This window comes from Paramormyrops kingsleyae, chromosome 22 (genome assembly GCF_048594095.1).
Source record: "Paramormyrops kingsleyae isolate MSU_618 chromosome 22, PKINGS_0.4, whole genome shotgun sequence".
Classification (NCBI taxonomy): Eukaryota; Metazoa; Chordata; class Actinopteri; order Osteoglossiformes; family Mormyridae; genus Paramormyrops; species Paramormyrops kingsleyae.
Genome location: NC_132818.1, coordinates 9,292,869 through 9,318,882, shown reverse-complemented (window position 1 = coordinate 9,318,882; position 26,014 = coordinate 9,292,869). Strand labels below are relative to the sequence as shown.

Genomic DNA, 26,014 nt, shown 5'->3' with positions numbered 1-26,014 from the left:
ATAGACTATGGCAGATAATTACATATTGTCGAATTATATGCTTTCGAGTAAACATCATTTGGAAAGCTAATACTGTATGCTGACATTCATAGTCATAGGGGAAATATTGCGTTTTATAGACCGTGCGCGTGCGTGCCTGCGTGTGCGCGCGCCAGCGAGCGAGCGAGAGAGAGAGAAAGAGAGAGAGAGAGAGAGAGAGAGAGGTAAAATGGCCGACCGTCAACTAACTGACTTTCGAGCGCCTTAGAAAAGCAGCAGATCGTGAGTGTTTACTCTGCAAGAGCCCGCCGAGACACTAAATGCCTTCGGAGGGTGTCTCCTGACTGTGGTTCAGCCGAAGGGCAACGTCGCAGCGCGTCCCATCCAGCTTCGGATGCCTCCGAAAGCAGGAATCCGCACAGAAGCACTTTATTTCACATGTAATTCCTGAGGTGAGCAGCCAGCCAGCGGGGCGGGCGGCAGTAGCAGCCCTGGTCCCCGGCCGTCATCGTTCTGCACACATTTTATGTTAAAATGTCGGAGTTGTTCGGGCGAAACGAAAGTGAAGCGGATAATCCGGCTAAAAGCTCATTCTCGGGGGAGAACCGAGCCCAGCCTTCCGTCAGGCTGCGGGCAGCGTCATTTTTTCACCGTTTTCCAGCGTTACGTTACGCACTGCCCTTCATTTCTGGCGTATTTATATGTTCGTGCAGAAAAGGTATAAGCTGAGATACTGGTTGCGATGCCGTGTTTATGTATACTTTGCTGTCGGCCGAGCGGCTACGTTAGCATAGCTAGCTGCTCCGATAGCAGCGAAGACCCAGCGCCCAGATCGTGTTTTCCGTCAAGAAAGCAGCGCTTTATACGGAGCCCGTCTTTACCCCGAGGGCATCAGAGGCGCTTTCGTGCCCAACATACAAAAGGTGTTTGCTTGGCCACGGATTCTGTCCCGCCGCTGGGGTGGGGGGTGGCGAAAGCCACGGGAGTCGATCTGCGCAGGCCCTCGTCCTCGGGCCACTACTCGAGACCGAGGCTGCTCCGAGGCCTAGTCGCACAGCGGGCCGAGACACCCCCCCGCCCCATGCTAGTTAAATAACGTTTAATTAGTAACATGTACGTATCGCTTTTAGAACTGCTAGCGATAAATGTGAAAGTTATGGGGAGGTGGAAGGCAGCACCTAAATCCGTGGTTGCATGTCAGTGAACGCTTGTTAGCGGACGTGTCCCGTCCGTCACCGAGGGTCGGGGCGGCTGGCTTTACTGCAGTTGACTAATCCGAGTTGGGACTAACTTGTCAACGGCGCGACCTGACTAGTTTACTTCATCCTAGTTGCGCCCCCCTCCCCCGCCCGGGCGGCGTTGTGGGTGCAGCAGCAATCCTTGTGGGCATGCTGGCTAACTTGACACCTGGAAGGTGACACTAGGTAGGGCTCGATAGCCGTATCTGTCGCAGCCGCCTGTCTGCACTGCTGTCCCTGCTGCCTCTTGTTCAGGATCATTCAAACCGGACAGTTGTTAATAACTTAATTACAATCAGATTAGCTCTGTTTGGTGCTTACTGAAGTCACGTTAGTGTCAGAGGCGATTTTCTTGTCCCCACGTTGAGATAGCTGGCCTGGATTGGTATTGTTGGTTGTTTTTAATCGTCCACGATCTAATTATTTAAATAAAGTGCTACACGTTTTTGTTGTTGTTGTTGTTGTTGTTGTTGTTGTGGTACTATAGTACCTGCAGAAACTTTCAAATGAAATCGAAAGTGAAATCCTTTATTTAAAAAAAAAAAAAAAAACTTGCGCTAGTGATTCACTCGCTACATTTTCTGTCTCTCCTGATTGTAGAGAGGAGCTTCAGGAAAGGGAACAGCAGTTCATGGAAGACAAGAAAAGGAAGAAGGAAGAAAAACGTAAAAGGGAAGCATCCCAGAAGGTATTCTTAGCTTCTCTGCAGCGGAGCGTGCCCGCCTAGGGGCTGTGGTGCTTGGTATCTTTTGCGTTTGTGGGTAGACAGCGGTCACATGTGGTTAGGAGGACGTGGGAATTGCACACGGTGTCCCCCTCACACCAGGCATCTATGTGTCGCTTTGCTTTTCGTCTCCAATTGGAGAAATGCGTTTTTAAAAAAACAGGCCTTTTGCTTGTGCAGTTTTTTCTTGGCTCCGTGTGATTGTCAAACCCACTCGAAGTCATGGAGCCATGTGCTGAACTGTGGTCAATTTAAGGCAGGAGTCTTTTATATTTTTATTTATAGCCCTTTTCTCTGCCCCATTTCAGGTTGCAGAACAAAAAAACAAAGGTGAGCCTTTTTTTTTTTTTGCCCATTTTGCTGTTTCATTCATCTGTCTGCTGTGCTCACATGACCCGCATTTGGCTTTGGCTGTCTAGCTTACCGAAGGCTGTGTGCGGCGTCCGTTCAATGCCATTGAGGAGAATTAGAGAGCTAATGCTAAGTTAAATGTCCACAGTGATCTTTTAGGGAAAGCGTTTATTTTTTTGCATGCACCTGCATTTGTGGCATCAGGTTGCCGTGGGTGCCCCATTTATTTGGACTTTGTTCCATGTTTCATTTGAAGCTGCAATGCCTTTCTGGTTGTATGTCAAACTTAGCAGTAAATTTGATTTGAGTGTGTGTTTTTTGAATGAGTTTATGTCTAATAGTGATGGTTTCGATCCTGCAGTGGGCGGGGTTTACTTTGGACTGCCAATCAGGGGCTGTATTAATCCAATAGGAATCTGTGAAATAACCAGTGTGAAGTGGATGAAACCAGTTAGACTGACCCCTTGACCGGGCCCCGATTTCTACAGTCACATGTTCAGTAGTATAATGCAGGACAGCTTGGTTAATGTTGCTGTTTTGTTCTCTGTGCTTTTTGTCACTCCTTGTTCTCTCGCCATGCAGTGCCAGAATTGACCAAGCCAACGTCCCCTCAGTGTCTGGCCACCCCCAGCTCTGTGTCCCCCAACCCTGGCCCCCCTCCCTCACCATCCCCCTCCCAGGCCACCGCTCCCGCCGGCGGCCTCGCCCAGGGTGGCAACAATGCCAAGCGGGCAGCGGTGGCCAACGGGCAGCCTCCTTCCGGCGCCCAGCCCCCCCAGCGCTACATGTCCCGAGAAGTGCCCCCCCGATTCCGCTGCCAGCAGGACCACAAAGTGCTACTGAAGCGGGGCCAGCCGCCGCTGTCCTGCATGCTGCTGGGGGGGGGCAACGGCAATGGAGCCAGCTCCCCCCCCTCACAGGGAGACGGCCCAAATGCAACGGCTGCTGGAGCCACAGGTAGGCAGGGGGTCGAGGTGTCGCTGCTGGTAAGACACATAAGCTACTGGGAACCTGGGGCCTCTATCATCAAGCTGGATTTTTGGGTTAGCAAGATTGCCTTAAATTCAACAAGTTGTCTGGGCTAAATGTACGTGAACAAAAACAATCTGATCTGGGGTGCCTTAACTTGCCAGCTTTTTCTAGCTAACCAACAAGTCTCACACCAGTGCTAATGTTTTTCCTTTTTTTCCTCTCTCCCTCTAGATCCCAGTCTTGGATCTCTGGGTCCAGCAGTTCCTTCACCCCCCCACTCTTCTTCCTCCTCCTCCTCCTCCTCCTCATCATCAGTCGCTGCTTCTTCTACTACGAATTATGCAAATTCCACTTGGGGGGTGAGCTCGGGAAGCCAGCCCCCGTCTCAGGGCTGGGAGAAGGTGATTGTTGACGGGTCTGACCTGGAGGAGTGGCCCAGCATTGTGGGTGGGGCCGGGGGGGACAGCATGGGTGCGGGTGGGGCGGAGACCGGTGGTGCCTCATGGAGTGACAGACACCCCCAGCAGCAGAAGGGAGCGGGTGTGACTGTGGGGGCCGGGAAGGCTGGTGCCACGGGTAGCTCCTCCCCTCCATCCTCCACTTCCTGTTCGCCCAACGAATGTACGCAGCCCGGGGGTGTCGCATGGGGGTCGGCACCCCCCAAATCCAAAGCCACTCCTTTCTCTGGGCCCTCGGAAGGTGCGCTCGGGGCCAGTGGTGGGATTCCCGGTGCCAACTTCAACCCCAGTGCCAACCCATCTGCCTGGCCTGCTTTGGTGCCCGAAGACACGGCCGGCACAGAGGGGGCGCCTGCGGCGGAGGGCAGTCAGGCCTCCCTCCAGCCTCCCCCTTCCCCGTCTGCCAGCCCCGCCCCCGCCAATCCGGCCAGCCACCCACATGATGTGCAAAACAGGGACAGAGATCCCCCCCGCGGGGAGTGGGGGGGTGCAGCTTCGGAGCCAAGAGTAGGACCAAAAACGGCAGGGGACGTGGACAGTGGAGTCGCGGTCGGGGAAGAGCCCTCTGCATCTTCATCGTCATCCTCTTCCTCCTCCTCCTCCTCCTCCTCATGGAGGGTCCAGTCTTTCCCTGCGAACTCTAAAACGGGTGCCTCACGGGTCGAGGCATGGGATGGTGGGGCGGAAGGTGCCGCCGGTCCCGGGGGGGAAGGGGGGGCCCCTTGGGGGCACGAGGAGAAGGGAGTCGCAGTAGCGTCGGGGGCCCAGGGCTGGCCATCGGGAAACGGGGGTGGCTGTAGGACCCTCGGGGAATCTCAGGGAGTATGGGAAGGAGCGAGAGGGGAGGAGCTTTCAGTCGGGGAGTGGGGTAATCCAGGTAGGGGGGTGTCTCCAGAGGACGCCAGCGGTTTGACTGGGGGCGGCAGCGAGGGTGGTGGAGGCAGCAGCAACAGCAGCAGCAGGGGCAGCGTCGGAAACACCTCCGCCTCCGTCACTCCCACAACCGCAACAAGAGCTTGGGACAATCAGACGGGTGCCAGTGAGGGCGGGGCCGGAGAGGGAGAGGAGTGGGGGGGCCAAGGAAAGGGAGCAGCCAGTGGGGCGTCAACCTCCAGCGGGGGGCGCTCCAGGGCCAGCGGTGGCCATGGGCACCACCGCTCCTCCCACCCGCCACCCAACCCTGAAGTGGCCTTGCAGAACCTACTGCGGCGGACGGACCTGGACCCACGGGTGCTTTCCAATGTGGGCTGGGGGCAGACCCAGATCCGGCAGAACGTGGCCTGGGACTTGGAGGAGGGGTGCGACAAGGGCAGTGGCACGGTGAACCCCGCCCCCTATTCCGCCACTGCCGTCTCAACGACTACTGATCCACTGGCAGTGAGCCAGAGCCCTGGCGAAGCCCCCTCAAGAGATGGATGGGATGGAGGGGGTGGAGCCCGCGGTGTCCCAGTGTCTGGGTCGGGAGTGCGAAACCCTGTGGCCCCCCAGGCCACTGGAAGCAGCGTTGGTGGTCCAGGGAAGGGTGTGAGTGGCTGGGGAGGAGTTAGTCCTGGAGAGGCCCAGGGGAAAGGCTGGGGTGATGATGGCCCGGAGTGGAGGGAGCACAGGGGTGGCGGATCTGGGGAGTGGGGCGCCTTCGGGCAACAGGGTACTGTGGCAGGTGTGGGGGGGAGCAGTTGGGGGGGTGGGGCGGAGGAGAAAGGCACAGGGGGGTGGAAGGATCCAGGGAGGGAGGGGGGCTGGGGACAAAGGGGTGGCAGCGATTGGACAAAACGGGAGCTGAAATCGGAACGGGGTGTCTGGGGGGAGGGTAAGGGTGGGGCAGGGAGTGATCCTGAAGTGGGCTCCTGGGGCAGCTGGGATGAGGGGGGGTCGAGGAGGGGGTGGGGGAGCGGAGACAAATCTCACCAAGGCTGGGGGGCCAAGCAGACACCAGGCGGCCAAGCCACAGCCGTGCCCAAGGGCTCTGTGCAGCACCAACAATCGCAGCCCCAGCAGGGGCCGCTTCTGGATGCAGGGGCCACGCATGGCAGCTGGGGCCGCCCGGGGGGGCCGTCCTCTCAAAGCCAGAACCAAAGCTCTGGCTGGACTTCGGGACCCATGCCGGCGCTGGCAGGTGGCCCAGCCGAGCGCCCCGAGCCCAGCGGCTGGGAGGAGCCGTCGCCACAGAGTGTCAGCCGGCGCATGGAAATCGATGATGGCACGGCGGCCTGGGGCGACCCCAGCCGCTACAGCGGCAAGAGCGTCAACCTGTGGGACCAGAACGGCGCTGCCACCACCGGCCCCCAGCCTCAGGGCCAGCCCACCCCCCCCCAGCAGCAGCAGCAGCAGCAGCAGCAGCAGCAGCAGCCACCACCTTCCGGGAGGCCTGGCGGCCGGGAGCAGGGGCACAGCCAGGGCAAGGCGGCAGCTATGGGTGAGCACCCGGCGCGTTGTGGGATCCGGTGCCCGCCGTGCTGTTTCAGAGCGTAGCTGAGCTGTGGATTCTGCCGTTTTAGTTTGATAAAATCCAGGATGCAGGCTCCGTATTTTAATCCTTTTGAGGGAAATTAGATGTTTAGCATGTAGATGTTTGATAGCTAGTTAATTGCTAAAAGTTTGTAACAGCGGTGTGTTCCACTCCGTGTGGGAGCAGGTAGTGTGTTGTGACTCTTCAGGTCAGCTGATCTCGTCTCGGCTCTGCTGCTGTTTTCTCTGCCGGATATGAATGTTCACGCCTGCCCTCCCTCCCCCCCCCATCTTGTTTTACTAGCTCCAGCATCGTGGGGAGGTGGGGGTAGCCACGGTGACCCGGCTGTGGACAACGGCACCACGGCCTGGGGCAAAGCCTCTGACGGGCCCGCAGGCTGGGGGGACCCGGAAGATTCCGGAAAGGGCTGGGGGAATCCGTCCTCTGGCGCGGGGAAGTCCGGTAAGGACGCAGCTCCCTCGGCTCTGCACCGCGTCGCGGCCTGTGCCCTCCCGAATTTATGCGGCTGCTGGTTTTCACCCATAGGCTCCAAGTCTATGCAAGAAGGCTGGGGAGAGGGGGAGGTCTCAGTTAGCGCCTCGCGTCACTCCAGCTGGGAGGAGGAGGAGGAGCCCACTGCCGTGTGGAGCAGCGCCGGCTCCCAGGGAAGCAGCTCGTCCTACAACTCTGGGGGCTGGGGGCAAGGCCACGGGGGCAAGAAGGGCAACAGCAAGGTGTGTGTCTGAGCCTAGTTCATACTTCACTTTTCTGCAGTTTGGGCTGTGGAAGCTTGTGTCCGTGCTGTATGCATATAGCAGTGATGTTCCTCCAGACCAGGAGAGGGCAGATGTACTGCGACAAATACAAACAGTGTAGTGAAATGGGTGAACTTTTTATAGACTATTCTAAGGATATTAGTAAAGGCTTGGGAGTGGAGCATGCTAATATTTCGAAATACTGATGACACAATTAGCTAGGACATTTAAAATAGCATTTACTTTGGTATAATGTCTGGGCAGTATAGAAAAAAAAAAAAAAAAGAGATCATACGGCTGCTGAGCATAACTACTGCCACAGCTATTCTTCTACTACTCCTCGGTTGACCTGGAAGTCAATGTGCAGCTGACACGCGAACATACATGATCTCTGCCAGACAAAACAAACATCTGGGCTGCACATGCACGATCCACAGCCGTCGGGCACAAACCCCTAATGACCTCACCCCCCGTGCGTGCGTGGAAAATTTAAAGTATAAATTTTCCTTAAGTGGCATGATTCAGCTCTGCAGGTTTGTTTCTCAAAACTCGGCAGGATCGATGCTCATTTGCGCGAAATGAGCATAATTAGAGGTTAATCCTGCTCTGCTTGCTGAAGGGGGCTTGTCTGTCTCTCAGGTTTCCTTAAAGTCTGGAGGAGATTCCTGGATGAATCCCATGAACAGACAGTTCTCCAACATGGGGATTCTGGTATGTCCCATTCCCTTTTACGCTGTACGTTAGAGGGGCTGAAGGCCAATGGGATTTCATGGTGTGATTGGTGCTCCCCCACCCCAGGGAGAGGAGCCTGGCGGCAGGCCCCTCGATCTGGCGTCCGCTCCTCCCCAGGACAAGAAGCTGGAAGGAGAAAAGCGAGGGATGAGTCTCGGCGACTACGGCGAGGAGATGCGCAAGGGAGGCCGTGGGGGCCCAGTCTTCCGTTCAGCCGGTTCCAAAGAGGCAGGGCCTGCTGATCCTGGGCCTTATTATGACAAGGTAACTGGCGCTGCTCCTCTGCCGCCCCCAGGGCACCCGAGCTAACATCCCTGCTCCGTTAACTCTGCCTGCCCCTCATACTTCGCCTTCAACTTTTATTAGGAGCTCAGATTGGCTATGGTCATCAACTGACCTTTCCTTTAACCAATCAGGATGGATTCCCTGTGTCCTTTGCTTTAAAGACCTGTCCCCTCTCCATGGCCGCTTCATTGCCCTATTGTAGCTACACCCGGTGATTAGCGCCCCCCTCAGTCTATACGCTCCCACCTTTCCTCAGGTGGGGGGTCACGGCATGTTCAGTGGTGGTGGCGGGATGGCCCAGTCGCGGGGCGTACACCCCATGAACCCGTCCCCAGGGATACGAGCACAAGTGCCTCATCCGTTCCTGACGCCTCAGGTGAGCTGGATGCGTGCCCCCCCCCCCCCCCACTCCACCCCATGTGCGTTTGTGGGGGATATTTGTTCACTCTCATGCGGCTCTCTGGTCTGCAGGTGCCGGGCTCCGTGCTGAAGCAGGTGCCCCCTCCCAGCAGTGGCGTGGGCGGCCTCGGCGTGGGCGGGGTCGGGGGTTTCCCGCCCCAACTGTCCCCCCAGCATCTGGCTGTGCTGAGCACCATCTACCCCCAGGTGCAGCAGTTCCACCTGGTCAGTGACCCTTTAGCACGTCTGTGTCTGTGTCTGTGTCTGTGTCTGTGTCTGTGTGTGTGTGTGTGTGTGTGTGTCACCATGGTCACGCTGACCCCCCCTCCACCCCGCTTCAGGCCTGTCAGCTGCTCTTGCAGCAACAGCAGCAGCAGCAGCAACAACAGCAGCTCCTGCAGAACCAGAGGAAGTTTCAGTCCCAGACGCTGAGGCCACAGTCAGATCCCCAGCAGGTTTGGGCTGCCCAACCCCCCCCCCCCCAATATCATGGGTGCCTGAGTGCCGTTAGTTAATTTGCCCCCCCCCCCCCCATTTTGCCCCCCACCCCAGCTGGCCCGGGTCATGGCTATCCTCCACCAACAGCGGCAGCAGCAGGGCCCGGGGTCTGGGGCCGGCTCCAAGCTATCCCCGTCCCACCTGGGGGGCGGCGCCCCCAAGCAGCCCCTGGGCGAGCCGCCGGGCCCCCCTGGGATGCCGACCTCGCTGGTCGACCTGCACTCCAAGGCACAGGCTGGATATTCGGGTGAGTCTCTTGCCGGCTGTGACGGGGGACGCCTTCCTGATGGCCCCCTGGCTTCGCACGGCCTGGGTGCCTTCTCACTGATTCCTTCACCGCAGCACGGTTTTCCCCCGGTCCGAACCTGCCGGGGCTGGATTTGGGCTCCATGGTGAGCAGCCCTGGGAGTGCGAAGGAGGCCGTAGGACAGCACTCTCGTTTTAAGTGGATGATGGAGGGACACTCGCCGGCCCCCCCATCCCCTGACCCGAATCTGCACAAGAACGGTGAGAAGCAACCCACCCCCCCTTAGTCAGCTATGTTAAAGGATTTAGCAGCAGTGCTAAGGTGATCCAAGCCTTCCATAGGTTTGCCAGGGGCTTGTGCAGCTCGTCCAATCGGATCCATTCTTGTAGCACCACATCTTAGAGTCAAGAGCTGTTATTGGCTCATGAGTGTGCATGAGTCCCTTTTCTAGAGCAGATGCTGAGGATGGCAAAGAATGACGTACAAGTTAAAGAACATAATCATTTAGATTGATATTTTTTAAATGGTTATGTAAGCCTTATTAAAACCATGTCTATTGATTTACTTGTTTAATATCTTCCTTTCTCTTTTTTCATACTTCTTAACCGACCCACCACAGGCCCTATTTCAGCTCCAGTTAAGCTGCGGGGAGGATCTCCTTACTACCAGTATGATATGCTGGGGGGTGACGGCTTTGGGGTGCCCCCTCAGGGCGGCTCTGACAACTGGCATCGCACTCCGGGAAACAAAATGAGCTCCAAGTCAGGCAGCTCGAGCTGGCCACCAGGTAAGCGGTGGCGCTGTGCCCAGTGGGCGGGGCCTGCCCAGGCATCTTGCCAGCCATGCGGATCAGTAGCTGTGTGCCGGGTGACTGACTCGCGGTTCTGCTGTGGTCAGAGTTCCAGCCTGGCGTGCCCTGGAAGGGGATCCAAAGCGCCGACCCTGAGTCGGACCCCTATGTGACTCCTGGCAGTGTGCTGGGCTCCTCGGGGACCTCCAACCTCAGCGACCCCGAGCACCAGCTACTGAGAGACCACACAGGTACTAGTCACTCACCAGGGTTCACTCGCACCATACTTGAGTCTTAAGCTGTAAAACGATCTATTCTCCTAAGCTTGTGAGGCTGCTGCTTTTACTGAGGATTGAGAGAGACCTTGCATCTTTTCCCCCTGTGTCTGTTTTAGGGACCAACCCCTCCCTTGGTACCTTGCTGCCTTCCGCGGGGGCCTGGCCCTACGGTGGCCCAGACAGCCCTGTCAGCAATGCACACAGCTCAGGTAGCACCTCTGCCACACACCGCCCTGCCCTGTCTGCGCCCCTCTGCTTGCCTCCATTTCAGTTCCTTCTCTGTCTCTCTCTCTCTCTCCCCCCCCCCCCAGCAAAGTACTCAGAATACAAGCCCAGCTGGCCCCCGGACCCCATCGGCCCCAATAAGCTGTGGAAGTCTGGCCCCAAGAGCTCCCAGCTGCCCCGCCCCCCTCCCGGCCTGACGGCCCAAAAGCCTCAGTCCCCGTGGACAGGTGCGGCTCCCAGGCCTCCTAGGGGCTGGGGTGCCCAGGAGATGAGATACAACCAAGGTAAGTCACACCTCGACCTTGCCGGAGGAGGGGGTCCGGGTAGCTCGTGGGAGTTTTACTTAAACAAAAATGTTCTAAGGGCAGATCAAAAAAATGATTGGCTCGCAGAGAGAGCCCATCAGATTGAAGAGTGCTGATTGGTTGGTCCCATCTCTTTTACTTGCTTGGATCCACCTCCCCTGCAGTCTTGATTGGCTGTCTCTTTGAACCAGTCATTTTCCATTTAGAACATTTTTGTGTCAGCAAAACTCACACCCTGGCAGACCCCTCTTGGCTTCTCGAAGCGTCTGATTTGCTGAGATATCCGCCGCTCCCCCCCCCCCCCCCCCACAGGCTCTGCATGGAGTGATGCTGGGGCCTCGAGAGGCAGCTGCTGGCTGGTGCTGAGCAACCTCACCCCCCAGGTAGGGAAGTTCATAGGGGTGGGCTTCAGCCCCATATTGATGAACATGGAGGTTTTGGTATTACAGCATTCAGGCTGGGCGACTAGCAGCAAGGAAATGAGACAAAGTGCAGCGTCGTCCTGGATCTGTAGTTCGGCATCAAACCGCAATCTGCCTGTATCACATTTGATGATATAGGGGAAAATTATCCAGTGGGAGGAGGGTACGAAGCATGCGTACGCTCTGAAGGGGGGGGGCTGACCATCTCGCCCTCCGTCTTCTCGCAGATCGACGGCTCCACTCTCCGTACAATCTGTATGCAGCATGGCCCCCTGCTGACCTTTCACCTCGGACTGACCCAGGGCAGCGCTCTGATTTGCTACAGCAGCAGACAGGAAGCAGCCAAGGCCCAGAGTGCACTGCACATGTAAGAACGGCTCTCTCTCGTCCCACCGGTCTGCCGCCGTGCCGATGGCGTATCGTTACGTTCCTTCCCGCAGCGTGCAGTTTGTCTGTCATGGGACGGCAAGCAAAGTTAGCATCATTTGATAGCAGTCTTTCACAATTGGTGCTTTCTTAAAAAGAAAAGTGCTTTCTAAGTCAAATTCTAGCATTTCAGAATGAAACAAATGCTCACCGTTTTCTGCCCTGACAATAGCCTGACAGGATGCTCTTTATCATTGTGTGAAACTGACTGCTTTCATAAAGAGGGCAGTGTTTGTCAGGAGATGCTTGATGGGGAACAATGGCTCTCTGCTGGCTTTAACACTATGTTATGATACGGGATAATAACTCGAGCTGCATGATATCACATCACCATGTACTTGCGATTATTTGTCGCATGCGCAATAATCACCAGGGATTTAGAGGACGGGCGAAACATTTGACTGGACGCCAGCTCTTCTGTACTTTGTGGACATTTTACTTATGCCCACAACTTGGTAAGTAGATTAGTAGTACGCCTAAAATATTGATATGTATATTGTGATGCCCACAAGTTAGTAATCTGTATAAATTCAGCATATCGTTGTGTTTATTCAGTTCGGTTAGTGGAGCACGCCACATACTACTGTTTTGGTGTCATGGGAGCGATATGCACTGAAGTGGAGGTGAAGAAAGGGACAGATCAGCAGGCACAGCATCGTTTAAAAGAGGAGATATTGTGGACAAATACAGATTTCTAATCTTATCAAATGTTTCATTCCTCGTCTAAAGCCCTGGTGATACATGGCATGCGCTGTTTAATCACGAGTACGTGGTGATGTGAAGTCGTGCCCTAGTCAACTTTTTACTTAAAGGATCTTATTGGTAACAGTAGTATGATGTTGCTGTATTCTGATTTGAATGAAAGTGATGCATTATGATATTTCTGTGTAAATGCTGAGTGTAGAATATGTCTCACTGTAAATATCAGGAGTTTTAAATGCACGTAACCAGTAGCTTATGATGGTTGGATACAAAAAACATTTGATACGGCTTGGCAGTAGAGTTTGCACATAACTGAAAAATCATCCCGGCCGCCAGTCGCAATGATGGAACAGGTGGTTAAATTACTTTATTCCCACCTGAATTACACTACATGGTTGCAGCTCTAATGTAAGAAATATGTAAAACATTTTCCCTGACCGATGTAACCCCCCCCCCCCCTTGTTCCTCAGGTGTGTCCTGGGCAACACCACAATCCTGGCAGAATTTGTTAGTGAGGAAGAAGTCAGTCGGTATTTTGCACATTCCCAGGGGGGAGGGAGCGGGAGCGGAAGCGGGGCTGGATCCGGTGTGGGCCAAGGCCCAATGGGCACTGGCACGTCGGGGGCCGGTGGCAGAGGGAGCCCCCCAGGAAGCGAGCGAGCGGCCGGGGGCAACGGCAATGGCGGCGGTGCTGGGCCTCCCACCTCCGGCTGGCAGGGTTTGGACGATACAGGCAGCTCGCCGGACGCCCCTTCTGCCCAAGGTCCCGGGATGGGCATCTTCACCCAGTGGAGCAGTAACGGGGGCGCTATTGGTGGGGCAGGGGTTGGGGTTGGTGTGGAGGCCATGGATCCAGGCAGGGCTGGACTCTGGGGAGGCATGACCCCAGGCTACCCTGGGGGCAGCAGCCTCTGGGGGGCACCGCAGATGGAGGACAGGCACCAGATGGACAGCCCGGCTGCACTGTTGCCCGGCGACCTTCTTGGGGGTGGGGCCGATTCCATCTGAGAGGCACGCGTGCATTTTTTTTTTTTTTTTCTTTTCTCATCCAAAACCATCATTGTGGCGTGCAATGTAAATTGCAGGAGGAGACACACAGGGCGGTACTTGTGCAGACATGCGTTCACACGCCTAGATGTATTCCACCAAAAAACCTAATCAAAAAAAAAAAAAAACCAAGATGTAGACTGTGAGGCACCTATGTGAGGCCTTTCTCTTAAATGAAGACTAAACTGCAAGACTTGACCAGAAGGAGAACTAGGTGATCTGAGATGCTGAATCTCAGCCTAAGATCTAAACTGAAGCTGTATTGAAACCATATATGCACACACACGCACACGCAGAACGAAGCTCAGACAGGTGGATGTGCTAGTCGCCACATGTGATTGGACGACCATATACAATCTGTAAATCCCTGCATATTCAGGCAGATTGTATCTCACACAGACATACATACACTGCTCTGATGTTTTACAGATTTATTATTTTTTTTTTCCTACTTTCGGATGGTGGAATCCAGAAACGATGTCATCCTTCCCTTCAAATGCTGACCTCGTTTTCTCGTTCAGTCATCGTTCGTTGTCTTTATTATGATGACTATTTTATTTTGCTATGCGAGGCACTCGTGACTTTGTGTGTGCGTGCGTGCGCGTGTGCATTAGTGTTAGTGAATCGTGTGGAAGCTGTCAGTGCATGAGTGGGTGACCAAATCCAGGGTGTTTTGTCTGGTGTTCATGAGACAGAACGTGGTGTGTGTGTGTGTGTGTGTGTGTGTGTGTGTTCGCGCTGCTCGTTCCTTGAGTGACTGGTGAGAGGGTGCACGAGGCAGCTTACATTTAAGTGTTATAAACATTTTGGAGTGGGCTTGGTAAATGTATGCAGAGTATATGTGGGTGTGTGTCTAGGTCACACATTCGACACCATTGGCACTAATTAATCTTTTTGCTTTGATTTTTAGCGGCAGTTTTGTCTGAATTTCAGTAATAATATTAATAAAGAATCGCAAACAACTGAAAGGCATAGATATTGAAAAATGCCAAATCTTTACCTAGTGGAGCTGGACGGGTGTTTACAAATGCCTAAAAAAGTATGTGTGTGTGTGTGTGTGTGTGTTTGTTTGTTTTTCCCCTTTCTTATAGTTTAAATACAAGACAGGCTTTAACACTCCTGTTTGTGTGTTTCTTACAAAAGAAGTAATTTAACAAAGCAAGTAGAATAAAGCAGTGTTTCCCAACCCAGTCTTCGGGGGCCACCAGGAAGTCCATGTTTTTGTTCCTTCTCAGCTCCCTACTGAGGGTTGCTGAGGACCGGGTTGGGAGACACTGGAATAAAAGAGTCTTCTGTCCTATGGTTTTGTATCCTCCTTCTGAGGGAGCAGGATTTATGTTTACAATTCAGTCCATTTAGCTGTTCATAATCAGAGGTGCACTTCTAGACAATTCGCTACACTCGCGATTCGCGGCGTTCTGATTGTCATTCTCGTTTTAGTTGCTACTGACCGTGTATCCCTATCGCTATCCTGGAAGCTTGCCCCCCACCCCACGTGCAGTCTGTTTGCCCTGTTCTTTGTTAAAAGAACCACTGATGTACCAGCTGTTACCTTTACTTTTGTTTTTTTTTTTTAAACTTCTGCAGGATCCCTTTTATGTACACTGACTTTGAGTTGTTTCCTTGCCATTACTTGACCACGCTTGTATTGAGAGCATAAGGTAATAAGGTACCAGCTTAAGCTGCCCATACCCAAGCACTACCAGGGCGCTGTGACAGAAGTTTGACTTGCTTGACTATCAGATCATTTTTGCATCGCTGCCTTTGCAGGTGGGGGCCTTATCACAATCCACCAGTTACTGTAATGGTGTCGTCCTTCATAACCCCCCCCCCCCCAGCTCATGAGTCTCCTGTGTAACGGACTGTCTCAGGTAGGTTAGCCTGCAGGGGAAAGCTCAACATTCAAGTGTCTGAGCCTCTCGCGCCTCACACCGGCCCGGGACGGTTACGGCGGAGTGCTCTCCAGGGTCTATGGGCACGCATTACCGGGTATTAAATTCAGGGCATGATAGCAGCCCCAACGTAGGTTAACGTTGAAGTATCCCTCAGCCTGTGACACTAGTTTTGGGCAGATACTCTGTGATATTGGCGTCAGCCTGTGATGTAGCCAGTAAAATTACTCTTCCATTTCAGTCAAACCAAACTAGGCCTTGACCCGACCGTCCTATTGGCTGCGAGAGTCAGAGCAGCTGGAGAGCATCTGTTTTAGTGCTTGTTCGTTAGAAAGGGTTACCTGACGTTGACACCTAAAATAAAGGCTGGATCTTTGCTTTCGTTGTGGAATTATTATTTTTTCCTTCGCTTGTCACAGTGGTTAGTTTACAATTGCATAAATAAAAACAATACTATGGTTACTACTGGAGTTTCTCAGTGTGTGAGGCTTTTTTTAAGAATTTTATTTAAACTTTTTTTTTGACTGAAGTGTGTGTGACTATATATATGCGTGCGCACACACATGTATGTGTGTATAATGCAATGTAAACAGTATGAACATTTTGGGGATCTCTGACCTCTAATCTCATATTTACAAATCCCAAATAAATATCTTGTTTCCATTTATGAGTCATGCCAGTACTTTCTCTCTCCTGAAAGTTTCATTGTCTTTCAAATACTACATTTTACCAGGTGTCCTTTGCCATATTTCGTAGTTCTAGGCTTTTCGAACCTCCCGTCAGTGAAGTAAGGCCTGGCTTTGTTGTCCGAAATGTCGAGATAGCCCCTGTGTTTCCACGCACAGCAATGACAAATTTTTATGGTTCTGTCCCTTTAAGACGATCCGGGTGTTTTTAGCATCCCGTGAATGACATCATCGCTGTTGTCAATGGTGCGTTGAGAGCAGCGAGAGGGGGAGGCAGACTCAGCTGCGGGCAGCCGATGCGCACCGAGGTTGATCCGCCGTCGGCGAGGAGGGTGACCGAAGAAGAAAGTTGGGCTATGAGCTGCCAGAATCCGCTCCCATCCTTCGCTGCCGACGGGCCAGTCTGACTGACAACCACCGGAGCAGCACCGCCGCCAGATAATCTCTCCGAATATCCTGCTATCGGGTGAGCGGCAAGCCGGCTTAGGGCAGAAACGGGGGGGGATCGCATCGCGTATGCAAGGCGTCGAAGTCGGGGGAGGGGGCTCCGGGTGATGGCTATCGCCTCTGATCTACGGAGAGCACCCCACTGCTAGGGTGCGGCTGCAAAACTGCACGCTTTCTGGTTAAAAAAATAGCGACCGTCGACTTCCAGAGCGTTGATCGGGGGAGCCAAAAAGGCACGAAACTGTCATTTAAAAAAAAAAAAAATGGTGTACGCGGTCCATATAGAGTAAGGTCTGCACGGCGGCTGCTACTACGAAGCCAGTGACTGCCAGATACTCCCGCTACAAGCCGAGAACTATGGCAGTGCGGCCGTAGCGGAGCAGCCTTTTGTCTGGCAGAGGTCAGGATGCGGGTCTGCTTGCTCTGAGAGCCGCTGAGGTTCCTGGAGCGTTCGGCTGCTTTGCACCGCACAGGGAAACCCATTACGGTCCAGGGCCGATCTTTAGGTAGGTGACATAATGGTTTTTTTTGTTTGTTTGTCAATAGCTTCCCCACTTTTACGGGCGCACGATCGGACAGCGAAGGCATCTCCCACCGTGTAAAAGGCGCAGATGCGCTTCCCTAGGTAGGTCGTCCGCTAGCTGCCAACCGGAGACTTTGCGTCGTGGAGTTCCTAGCAGGTGATGCGTTTCGGTCGTGGAGAGGTGCAGCTGACGTTTATGTGAAGCCTTTAACACTCACTGCAGTAACGTAGCGGCCGAAGAGTTGCTGTATAACTTAAATTGATAGAGTTGGTTCGGGAGTTACATACGGGAGTTTCAGAGCTGCATTATGAGCGATGGAAATCTTAGCTATCTTACCATCATGCATATTGTGAGGTCATCCCGGTGTCACACATGCGCTACATCCATCAGTAAACGGTGCTGCCACTTAAACCACAGGTTGATCTGAGCTTCTGCCCAGCTTGCACAGAGTATTTCATTTAGTTTAATTTTATTTTTGAATACTCGTATATACTTGAATATCTGTATCTGTCTTGCGTGTCGTCGTTTGTGCACTCACCGTGGAGTCTGAGAGACACGGAGGACTGAAATTACGTTAGTCTTCAAACATATGGCGGAATCGACAATAAAGATTGTTGACTTTCGTGTACTGCGTTTAATGCTGTATGTGGATTACGTCTGGTGCAGTAAATCTCAGTGGGTAGTCTGTCGTGTGTGTGGTGTTATACAACTTCAACTTGCATTTAAGTCGAGACAATTTGCAGATGGTTCAGATGAAGTTCGTTTTTACCGTAATGAGTAGTCTCAATACTTTGTACGACCCGCACTCAACATTACTATACATTGACTTTTTTAGTGAGCATTCTCAGGAGAAAAGAGTAGTTTTTCAGTTTTATCTCTATGATTTTCCTCAATTAAGTGAAGCGACTTTATGCACAGAACCATAAAACCCCTGTCCTTTTGGTACACTGCAGATTGTGTAGCCATGACCTTAATACCATTTTCAGCTTTATTACGCATATGAAATTACACATAACAATGCCCCAAACTGCCCATTCATCTGTGGTGCACTAGAGTGTCCTACGCAATTTTAAAAAAATGCAGCCTTTGGGCGCTTTCAAGAAACAGTATGATAAAATGCATCCGTGTCTCTACTCGGGTTGTGTATGAGGATATATGGGATGAACAAAATATGGCTGATAATGCCTTATTTAAAATTGATGCATCAGCATTAGTGTTGATGTTCCATGAAGATGCATTTGAGGCTGTCAGTCCTTTAGGGTCTGCATGGAAAAAACAAAAGCCGTGAGCAATGTCTTTGACTCTTGGTGGTATTTTGTTGTATAGTAGGTCAAACATTGATCATATGCAGTTTGTTCTTTGTAGGCATCAAGACTGTAAACATTTTGGCCGGAAAAAGTTCTTACCCCTCTGATAAAAGACCAGAAAGATTGGGAGCGTGTTAGTCTTGTTTTTAAGGATGCATAACGTATGAGAGGTGGACTGTATGATATAAATGGAGATTGTATTAGGTCTCATGTCATTGGTGGCTTTGTGGGACATTTCAGCAAGAGCACCTTTTTTTTTTAGATTATGTGACATTGACAGGCAAATATTTGATGGTAGTCTGTTGTCAACAAGTTGAATAAGAACAAAAGAGTCCTATCAGCAGTATATCCCACGCCTGGGAGCAGGTAACGCAGCTTCAGTGGGTGGGATAGAATTTCAAGCAGCTGTTACTTTCAGGTTTGCCAGCCTGGTCTCCCACCCTGTCTCGGACATTGATCTTTTTATGGGAATCACTTCTCCTTATTTAGTGCTCTGCATCAACGACTTGTTTAATATGGAGAAACGTTTCAGTTATGCAGACCTGAACAGAAGCTTAAGCAAGTTTATCTGTCTTGGCAGTGAAGCCAGTGACCCGTCCTGACTGTAAGCCAGGTAGTGAGATGTACTCATGGTGTCTAGAATTGGTGCCTGTTGAGAGTATTGCCTCTGTTGGTTGAGGACAGGATAAAGAATCCACTCCACCTGAAAGTTGTGTATGAGAGTTGACTTGTGAGATTGTGCAATAATTTCACAGAGGAACATGGAGGATCTGGTTGCCTATTTGGGCATCCTCATTGAAGAATGCATCCAGGCCAGAGTTGGATTATTTCTGGATAGCCACCTCCAACTGAAGCACCTCTGTCACTATCCTGAGCTTATGATTCAATTTTGATCTCTCATTCATCATCAAGATGGAGATTTCAAAGTTTGCTCACTTTAAAGTGTTCAAGAAAACTGGACAACTTAAGAACTCACGTTCTTCTCTTGCTGAGAAGACGCCTGCTCCATCAGGCTTTTTTCACCTGTCATTGAAGTAGAAGGAGGAACTGAATTTCATGGTAATGACTATAATAACAGTATCAGGGCAACAACTGCAGCATTATGGTCAAATGGACAATGTGCAAAAAAGGAATGCATTTTCTAAAATGAGATGAAGCAGGCCGATATGTGAGTGAAGTTAAGTTGATTTTGATCCATCGTAATGATTCTGTTTTTGTGGTGGTGAGGCAGCACACTGTAGAGCTGGCTGATTTGGGTCATACCCGAGCCATTCCCGCGCTGTTCTTACTAGCAGGGCCAAAAGCATGACCAAATCCAGCTGGATGTGTCAGCACCATCCGATTGGTCGAAATGCACAGAGATACTGGTGATTTGCGTAGATATGTATGGATTGCTTGAAGGAAAAATAGGCATATTCTATAAATTATTCATTATTAGTAGTATCACACAACGCAATGTACCGATGCATTACCGATGACTCAGAACTTGAAGATTTCCAACCTCCTACTTAAAAATGTACTATAGAACAGCTGAACGGAATGGATTCATAATGCAAATTTACACAAACGAATGCTAATTCCGCTAACATTTAATGCTAATGTAAGACGGCGATTCCCACAGACTTGTTAGCAGAAGTTAGCACACAGTAAATCATGATGTACACCATGTGTCTTCGATTTTACATCGCTGTCGCTTGACTCTTCTGCGGTGCTTTGCGTGGACAGGGCAGAGTCTCCATGCCTGCAGGAATATGCTCCTGGAGTTCTGACATGGCGGGAATCGGAGTTACAGAGTCCCAGATTTGGCTGCTCGTTTGCTCTGATTGGCACCGTTTCTTTGCCTTGTTTTCCGTAGCCTTATTTTGCAATAATGATGTGTCTGTTGTTGAAGGATGGGTTTCGTGTGATTGTCCAAGCAAACCTAAACCTCAATATTGACTTCAGCAGTGCTTCTGGATGTATTTTCACCACTCAAACAAATGATTTCCGTGTTATCAAAATGCAAAAGTACATCCTGTTTTTCTGTGATCGTGATCTCCTACCCCATATGAAATGTCACACATGGCGGGCAAATGCTTTGTGGCTGAATAATAATATAGCTGTTTAATGCCCTGAAACGGCATGTTTCTTAATACTAAACACGGAATGGTGGGACCTGTCGGTCATGTGGTTATGCTCCAAGCTCACGTGCTTCTCTGCCCCCCGGTGTGCTAGGTGATGTGCTCTCTTCTGACATTGGTGATCCAGGGTTCCCCGCCCAGGCGGCCATATTGTCCATCTTCGTGCGAGTTCTTTATCATTGCGGGTCGCTGTGATTTCAGCTTTGTTAGGTGTATCGCGACCTGCTGATTCACAGTATTACCCCAACAGGCTTGCCTCGGCATTGTGACACAATAATGATTATTTGTCTTTTCATCAAACAGCCGTTTCTCCTTTTCTCCTCGTCGCTGCTCCCTTTGTCATTCATCATCCAACACACATCGCCTTCGGTTTTCTACCAGCCGTCCTCCTTTCCTGTTTTCCCCTCCATCCCACCACGATTGCCCTGTTGTTTTTTCCCGTCTCCTGGCAACCGCCGGCACATGATCTCTGTAGGTTGGAGCCCTTCGGAGCGACGCCGATTTTGAATCGGGGCCTCTGTGTCCCAGTGGATCGCTGCCATCAGCATACGGGTTGGCCTGAGGTTTCCTGACTCTGTTATGTTTCCTCTTTCCAGGCAGCTGTCTGGCCTGCACCATGGAGTTGAGGGTGGGAAACAAATACCGCCTTGGACGAAAAATAGGGAGCGGCTCATTTGGGGATATTTACCTGGGTAAGTCGCTTTCTGTCCTATCCTTCCATGCTTCTTCATTCTTGGCTTCAGCCCGGTCACATGGCTGTGCGTGAGTCGTCTGCAAGGCGGCCATGACGGCCCGTGTGTCTGTGTGCCGCCCAGGTGCCAACATCGCCACGGGGGAGGAAGTGGCCATCAAGCTGGAGTGTGTGAAGACCAAACATCCACAGCTGCACATCGAGAGCAAGTTCTACAAGATGATGCAGGGAGGAGGTGAGCTCAGAAAGGGTGCACTCCTGCTATGGTCCCCATCTCCAGGTACAAGGGAGGGAAGGGAATGCTGTGATTGGGCAGCTCCTGTGTATTCTCCCAATCGTACGCAGATATTTGTAGTGGGGAGGGCCCCACCAATCATGGCATGCCATTGGACAGTGAGTGTGAATGGCTGTGTTTTTTTGTCATAGTGGGAATCCCCTCCATAAAATGGTGCGGTGCCGAGGGAGACTACAACGTGATGGTCATGGAGCTCCTCGGGCCCAGCCTGGAGGACCTGTTCAACTTCTGCTCCCGCAAGTTCAGCCTGAAGACCGTGCTGCTGCTGGCTGACCAGATGGTGCGGCCGCCGTCTCTCTGTAGCACGACCTGCTGGCTCTTGTTACTTTGTGAGGAATCCCTCCCAGACAGTCTATGTTGGGGAAGGCTATTTTGCTAAAATTAGGATTGTTTTCAAAGGATCCTTAAAAGTTTTAGGACACCCTACTGTTTTACTGGTTTTTATTTGTTTAGCAAAAGTGATTCTGGTGACATTTTTTTTTACATTAACTTGTTTTGTGTGTAGATCTTTTGTGCTTTTGAATATGCTAGTGTTTAGCGATGATGTCACATGTTTGGATCGCATGTCTACCCTCCTCAAACCTATTGCCCTTGGTCTACCGTCCCGTCCCCCAACACTTTGCCCTGCACAGATCAGCCGCATCGAGTACATCCACTCCAAGAACTTCATCCACCGGGACGTGAAGCCGGATAACTTCCTCATGGGCCTGGGGAAGAAGGGCAACCTGGTCTACATCATCGACTTCGGCCTGGCCAAGAAGTACCGCGACGCTCGCACCCACCAGCACATCCCCTACCGCGAGAACAAGAACCTGACGGGCACGGCGCGCTACGCCTCCATCAACACGCACCTGGGCATCGGTAAGAGGCTGCTTGTCGGCGGCCATGCAGATGGCACCATCCTGCCTGCCGATTACCGCTTTTGGGAGGTGTGAAGCTGCATCTGGCAGTGAGTTTGCAGGCAGCTCACCTCATCCTGAGGGAGAGTCTCTCCCTTCACCTTCTCATAAAGACCCAGAGTCACGTGCTCTTTGCTTCTGTGAAGGTGCAGCTGGTGGGCTATGAGTGAGCAGCCTAAAATTACAGGTCCTTGTCTTCTCCCCCTCCCAGAACAGTCCCGGCGTGACGACCTGGAGTCCCTGGGCTATGTGCTGATGTACTTTAACTTGGGCTCGCTGCCCTGGCAGGGCCTCAAGGCCGCCACCAAGAGGCAGAAGTACGAGCGCATCAGCGAGAAGAAGATGTCCACCCCCATCGAGGTGCTCTGCAAGGGCTACCCCTGTGAGTATGCTTGATCACTTGGCTTCTGTTCAGAGGTGAAAAGTTCAGGTCCAGAAAGTACAAATCCAGACCAAGATTTTGTTTCAACCGATCAGTTGAGTATAAAGAGTTACAGAGTATTCAACTGGTTGGTCATGATTTGTACTTTTGTGAATCTGAACTTTCCACCTCTGCTTTCGTTTTCTTCTGCAGTGTGGGCAGTGAATGTGTCACGTAACCCGATGCTTCATAAGTTATGCTCTGATACGTGGTTCTTTGGTCTTAAATTCTTCCCCATCTACTCTGTTCAGCGGAATTCTCCACCTACCTTAACTTCTGCCGCTCGTTGCGGTTTGACGACAAGCCCGATTACTCCTACCTACGGCAGCTCTTCAGGAACCTCTTCCACAGACAGGGCTTCTCCTATGACTATGTCTTTGACTGGAACATGCTCAAATTTGTAAGTCTTGTCTTTATGTGGGACTGTAAGTATGGTGCTGGTGTTTTCTTTTTGATTGTCCTGTGTCTGGTTTCTCTCCGCTCTCTTCTCTCAGGGTGCTAGCAGGACGGCCGAGGACGGCGAGAGGGAGCGGAGAGGAGCGGAGGAGAGGGACGAGCGGATCGCGGGGGGGGCCCGGGGCTCAGCTGCCAGGGCCCTACCTCCAGGTCCAAACCCCCCAGCGCCAAACCGGGTCAGGAATGGCCCAGAGCCAGCAGTCTCAACACCAGCCTCTCGTGTACAGCCATCCGGTGAGACAGCCAATCATAAGAGAGTCTATACCAGAACCTCTAGGGTCGTTATTCTTTAATCCCTACTGTATTGAGCTTAAAGAGGGTTTGTCCTCTTATATACCCTGGATAACTACTAAAATACGGCAGAAACTATAACACAACAGGTTCTTTAGCTCGTTTCTCAGCCTTTTCCAAATGTGTTTGCAGGTTATGAGAAGATCTTGACTTGCGTTGATGTTCGCCGGGGGCGGTCCATTATGATGTTTGCATATTTTCTCAGCTCAGCCTGGGCACATGCCAGCCCTATGCAAGCGGTTTCCTCACCCCGCTGTGCTGATGCCGGAGTGTAACTGACGTGTCCCACGCCCCTCCCCCAGGGAACACGTCTCCGCGGGCCATCTCCCGCGTGGAGAGGGAGAGGAAGGTGAGCATGAGGTTGCACAGGGGTGCCCCCGTCAACGTCTCATCCTCGGATCTCACCGCCCGCCACGATCAGTCTCGCATCTCCGCGTCGCAGGTACGCAGCTCTTACTTGATGTGACTCACGTTTGGTTTGGGAATTCCTGGTCAAATGGCTTCTGATGATGTGTGTTCAGGTCAGCATGCCGTTTGAGCACCTAGGAAAGTGACGTGCCGGAATCTTCCATCCCCTGGATACGGACAGGTAGGGGGTACCCGCCAGCGTACCGCCGCCAGCTGCATAAAACAAAGACTTTTTTTTCCCTCCCTTCCTCAAAAGATTTTTGATATCAGTTCATGTTGACTGTTTGATAGTTGTGAAGTTTTAAGCTTGAACCAGATGCATGAAAATTGGTTATTCCGAATACCACTATCTATGGAGTCTTCTGATGCTAGGGAAACTTTTAAAAATTGTTTCCCTTTGTTTTTCTGTCGTTTTCAGGACCTCCCCAGTTCCACTTTATTTTAATTTAAAAGACAGCGTAACAAAGAAAATGGATCAAGGATCAATGGAAGAATTAGGACGGAAAACCAAGGATGAAGGTCAACGCAGGGCAACCCTTTCAGTCTGATGGCGATTCCCTAAAGCCAAGCTTCGAGGCAGAGTAATCCAACATCTGTCACTCTATAGACCCGCCCCTTTGCTGCTCACTGGGACTCAATAGTCCCTCTTCTGGCAGTTGGTGGGAGTGCCACAAGGGGGTGGAGCCTCCTGGGAAGGACCGATCTCTCCTACACAGAATGTAACTGTTACTGCATGCCAATACAGTCTTTTGTAAAAATTGTAAGGTTTATTTTTTCTTAATTGGTTTTCCAGTTTTGGGTTCACTCATCTGTTAATGGAACCGTGGTGTTTCACAGTGTTTCAGTGACACATGGGCCCTTGAAGGGCCTTTTCACAAACACGTTCATGGATGTTTACACTTCACCTGTTCATTTTAGTTGATACAAAAAGGTTGATGTCACAACTTTGTTCTGTGTTTATAATCATACAGGTATGGATTTTATCAAGCTTAACACTGGTTTTATTTTTATTGTTCTGGGGATGTGTGAAGACTTCAGTTTCGTTTTTAAATTTTTGTAATTTTTTTATTTGCTAAAAAATAGAAAGTATTGAATACAGCATAAGGTGAAAGAGGATGTGTGGAAGTCCTGTGAAAACTAGCATTCCTGTCCCACAAAGGTGGGTGTGTTGGGACCCCCGCGAGATCTTTGCCTCCCAGACTGCACCTCTCTAATTTTCAGCTCCTCTGTTTGCTGGTTTTCTGCCTAAATCTACAACTGAATCAGATGTCACAGCTCCATTTGGATACAAAATAGAGACAAAGAATGGATGTGCTTCTTTGTAACCATGTAAGTTTATTTTAAAGGTATGGCTCTTTGCAAGAGCAATTTACACCTACACCTGAAATTTAAGTAAAGCTTCTGTATGGTCCTGTCCAGAGACCTGCCAGCTGGCTTTTGGTGGAATTTTTTATCATGATTGTTCTTTTATCATGATTTTATTTTCAGTCCAGGACTTGAGATTGAGCTTAAAGTTTGGGGTGGTTCCTTCATGTGGTTTTTACAGAAAAGGTGTGGTTTTATATCACCTCATTTTTTTTTTGTGTAAAACCAAATTGTAATTGTTTTAAGGTCTGATGTAGAACAGAACCAGTGTGTGAAATGGGTTATGGTGCTGAGTTCAGGGTACAGAATCATGAGACGGTTTTAGCTGCAGTTTTGTGGCCACTGGCCTGTAGCTCTGTGGTTTTACTCTTCCTCATCTGTGTTAAACACAGTACTACCTTCTGAGGTGGAAGGTTCCCTGCTTCGGGCTCGCTGATTGGTCAGCTGCTCCCTGCTTTCTGTGGCCCACTTTCATGTTCTTACCTAGTCATCTGTTGGGTTCTGTGTTCCGTTACTCAGTGACTCCATTTTTGTTATACGCTGTTCCCAGAGACCATGGGTGTTTAACACTTTCTCTACATGATGCTACTGTTCTACTCAGAGGTTGCCAGCAATTATAAATTATTTACCAGAAATTAAAACTGAATTACCTGAACTTTTTGTTTTTTTTTTTCCTCCTTCCCAAACAGGGGTGTTGATACAACTGTGATGTCATTTTTTGGGCCCTGAGGTAATGCTACATGGTTAGCGTTGGGTGATGTCACTGATTCTTGTAAGAGCTCAGTGATCCGGGCAAGCTTGTGTTCTAAAGATACCCAGTGGTAGCATAAGTCCGACATGGAAAGTGGTGTAGCCGCATAGGATTGTGGGAGTTAGGGGCTCACTTTGTGTATTGTGTACTGATATCTTGTACAGTTCTTTAACATTTTA

At 51.3% G+C, this 26,014-nt stretch overlaps 2 protein-coding genes across 4 annotated transcripts; both read left to right on the top strand.

The window, feature by feature from the left end:
* The first annotated feature begins 162 nt into the window (after positions 1-162).
* Positions 163-15,837, top strand: LOC111853225 (trinucleotide repeat-containing gene 6B protein-like). Of its 2 annotated transcripts, XM_072704715.1 has the most exons (21): positions 164-431; positions 1,818-1,905; positions 2,250-2,271; positions 2,875-3,249; positions 3,496-6,138; positions 6,475-6,633; positions 6,718-6,905; positions 7,566-7,637; positions 7,725-7,922; positions 8,200-8,319; positions 8,415-8,567; positions 8,684-8,797; positions 8,895-9,087; positions 9,183-9,347; positions 9,707-9,874; positions 9,985-10,128; positions 10,272-10,364; positions 10,467-10,664; positions 10,998-11,068; positions 11,335-11,474; positions 12,706-15,837. In XM_072704715.1, exons 2-21 carry the CDS (start codon positions 1,849-1,851, stop codon positions 13,241-13,243), a joined length of 5,811 nt encoding a protein of 1,936 aa, XP_072560816.1. In that variant the 5' UTR covers positions 164-431; positions 1,818-1,848; the 3' UTR covers positions 13,244-15,837. The 2 variants fall into 2 exon arrangements, with proteins under 2 accessions (XP_072560815.1, XP_072560816.1); XM_072704714.1 differs by having other exon boundaries at positions 163-431; positions 6,475-6,905.
* Positions 15,838-15,941: 104 nt separating this feature from the next.
* csnk1e (casein kinase 1, epsilon) lies at positions 15,942-24,483 on the top strand. Of its 2 annotated transcripts, none has more exons than XM_023829886.2 (11): positions 15,942-16,326; positions 20,855-20,950; positions 21,074-21,184; positions 21,376-21,524; positions 21,877-22,105; positions 22,355-22,525; positions 22,816-22,964; positions 23,059-23,254; positions 23,614-23,753; positions 23,833-23,900; positions 24,138-24,483. In XM_023829886.2, exons 2-10 carry the CDS (start codon positions 20,875-20,877, stop codon positions 23,863-23,865), a joined length of 1,254 nt encoding a protein of 417 aa, XP_023685654.1. In that variant the 5' UTR covers positions 15,942-16,326; positions 20,855-20,874; the 3' UTR covers positions 23,866-23,900; positions 24,138-24,483. The 2 variants fall into 2 exon arrangements, with proteins under 2 accessions (XP_023685654.1, XP_023685655.1); XM_023829887.2 differs by lacking the exon at positions 15,942-16,326 and adding an exon at positions 16,410-16,813.
* Positions 24,484-26,014: the final 1,531 nt, after the last annotated feature.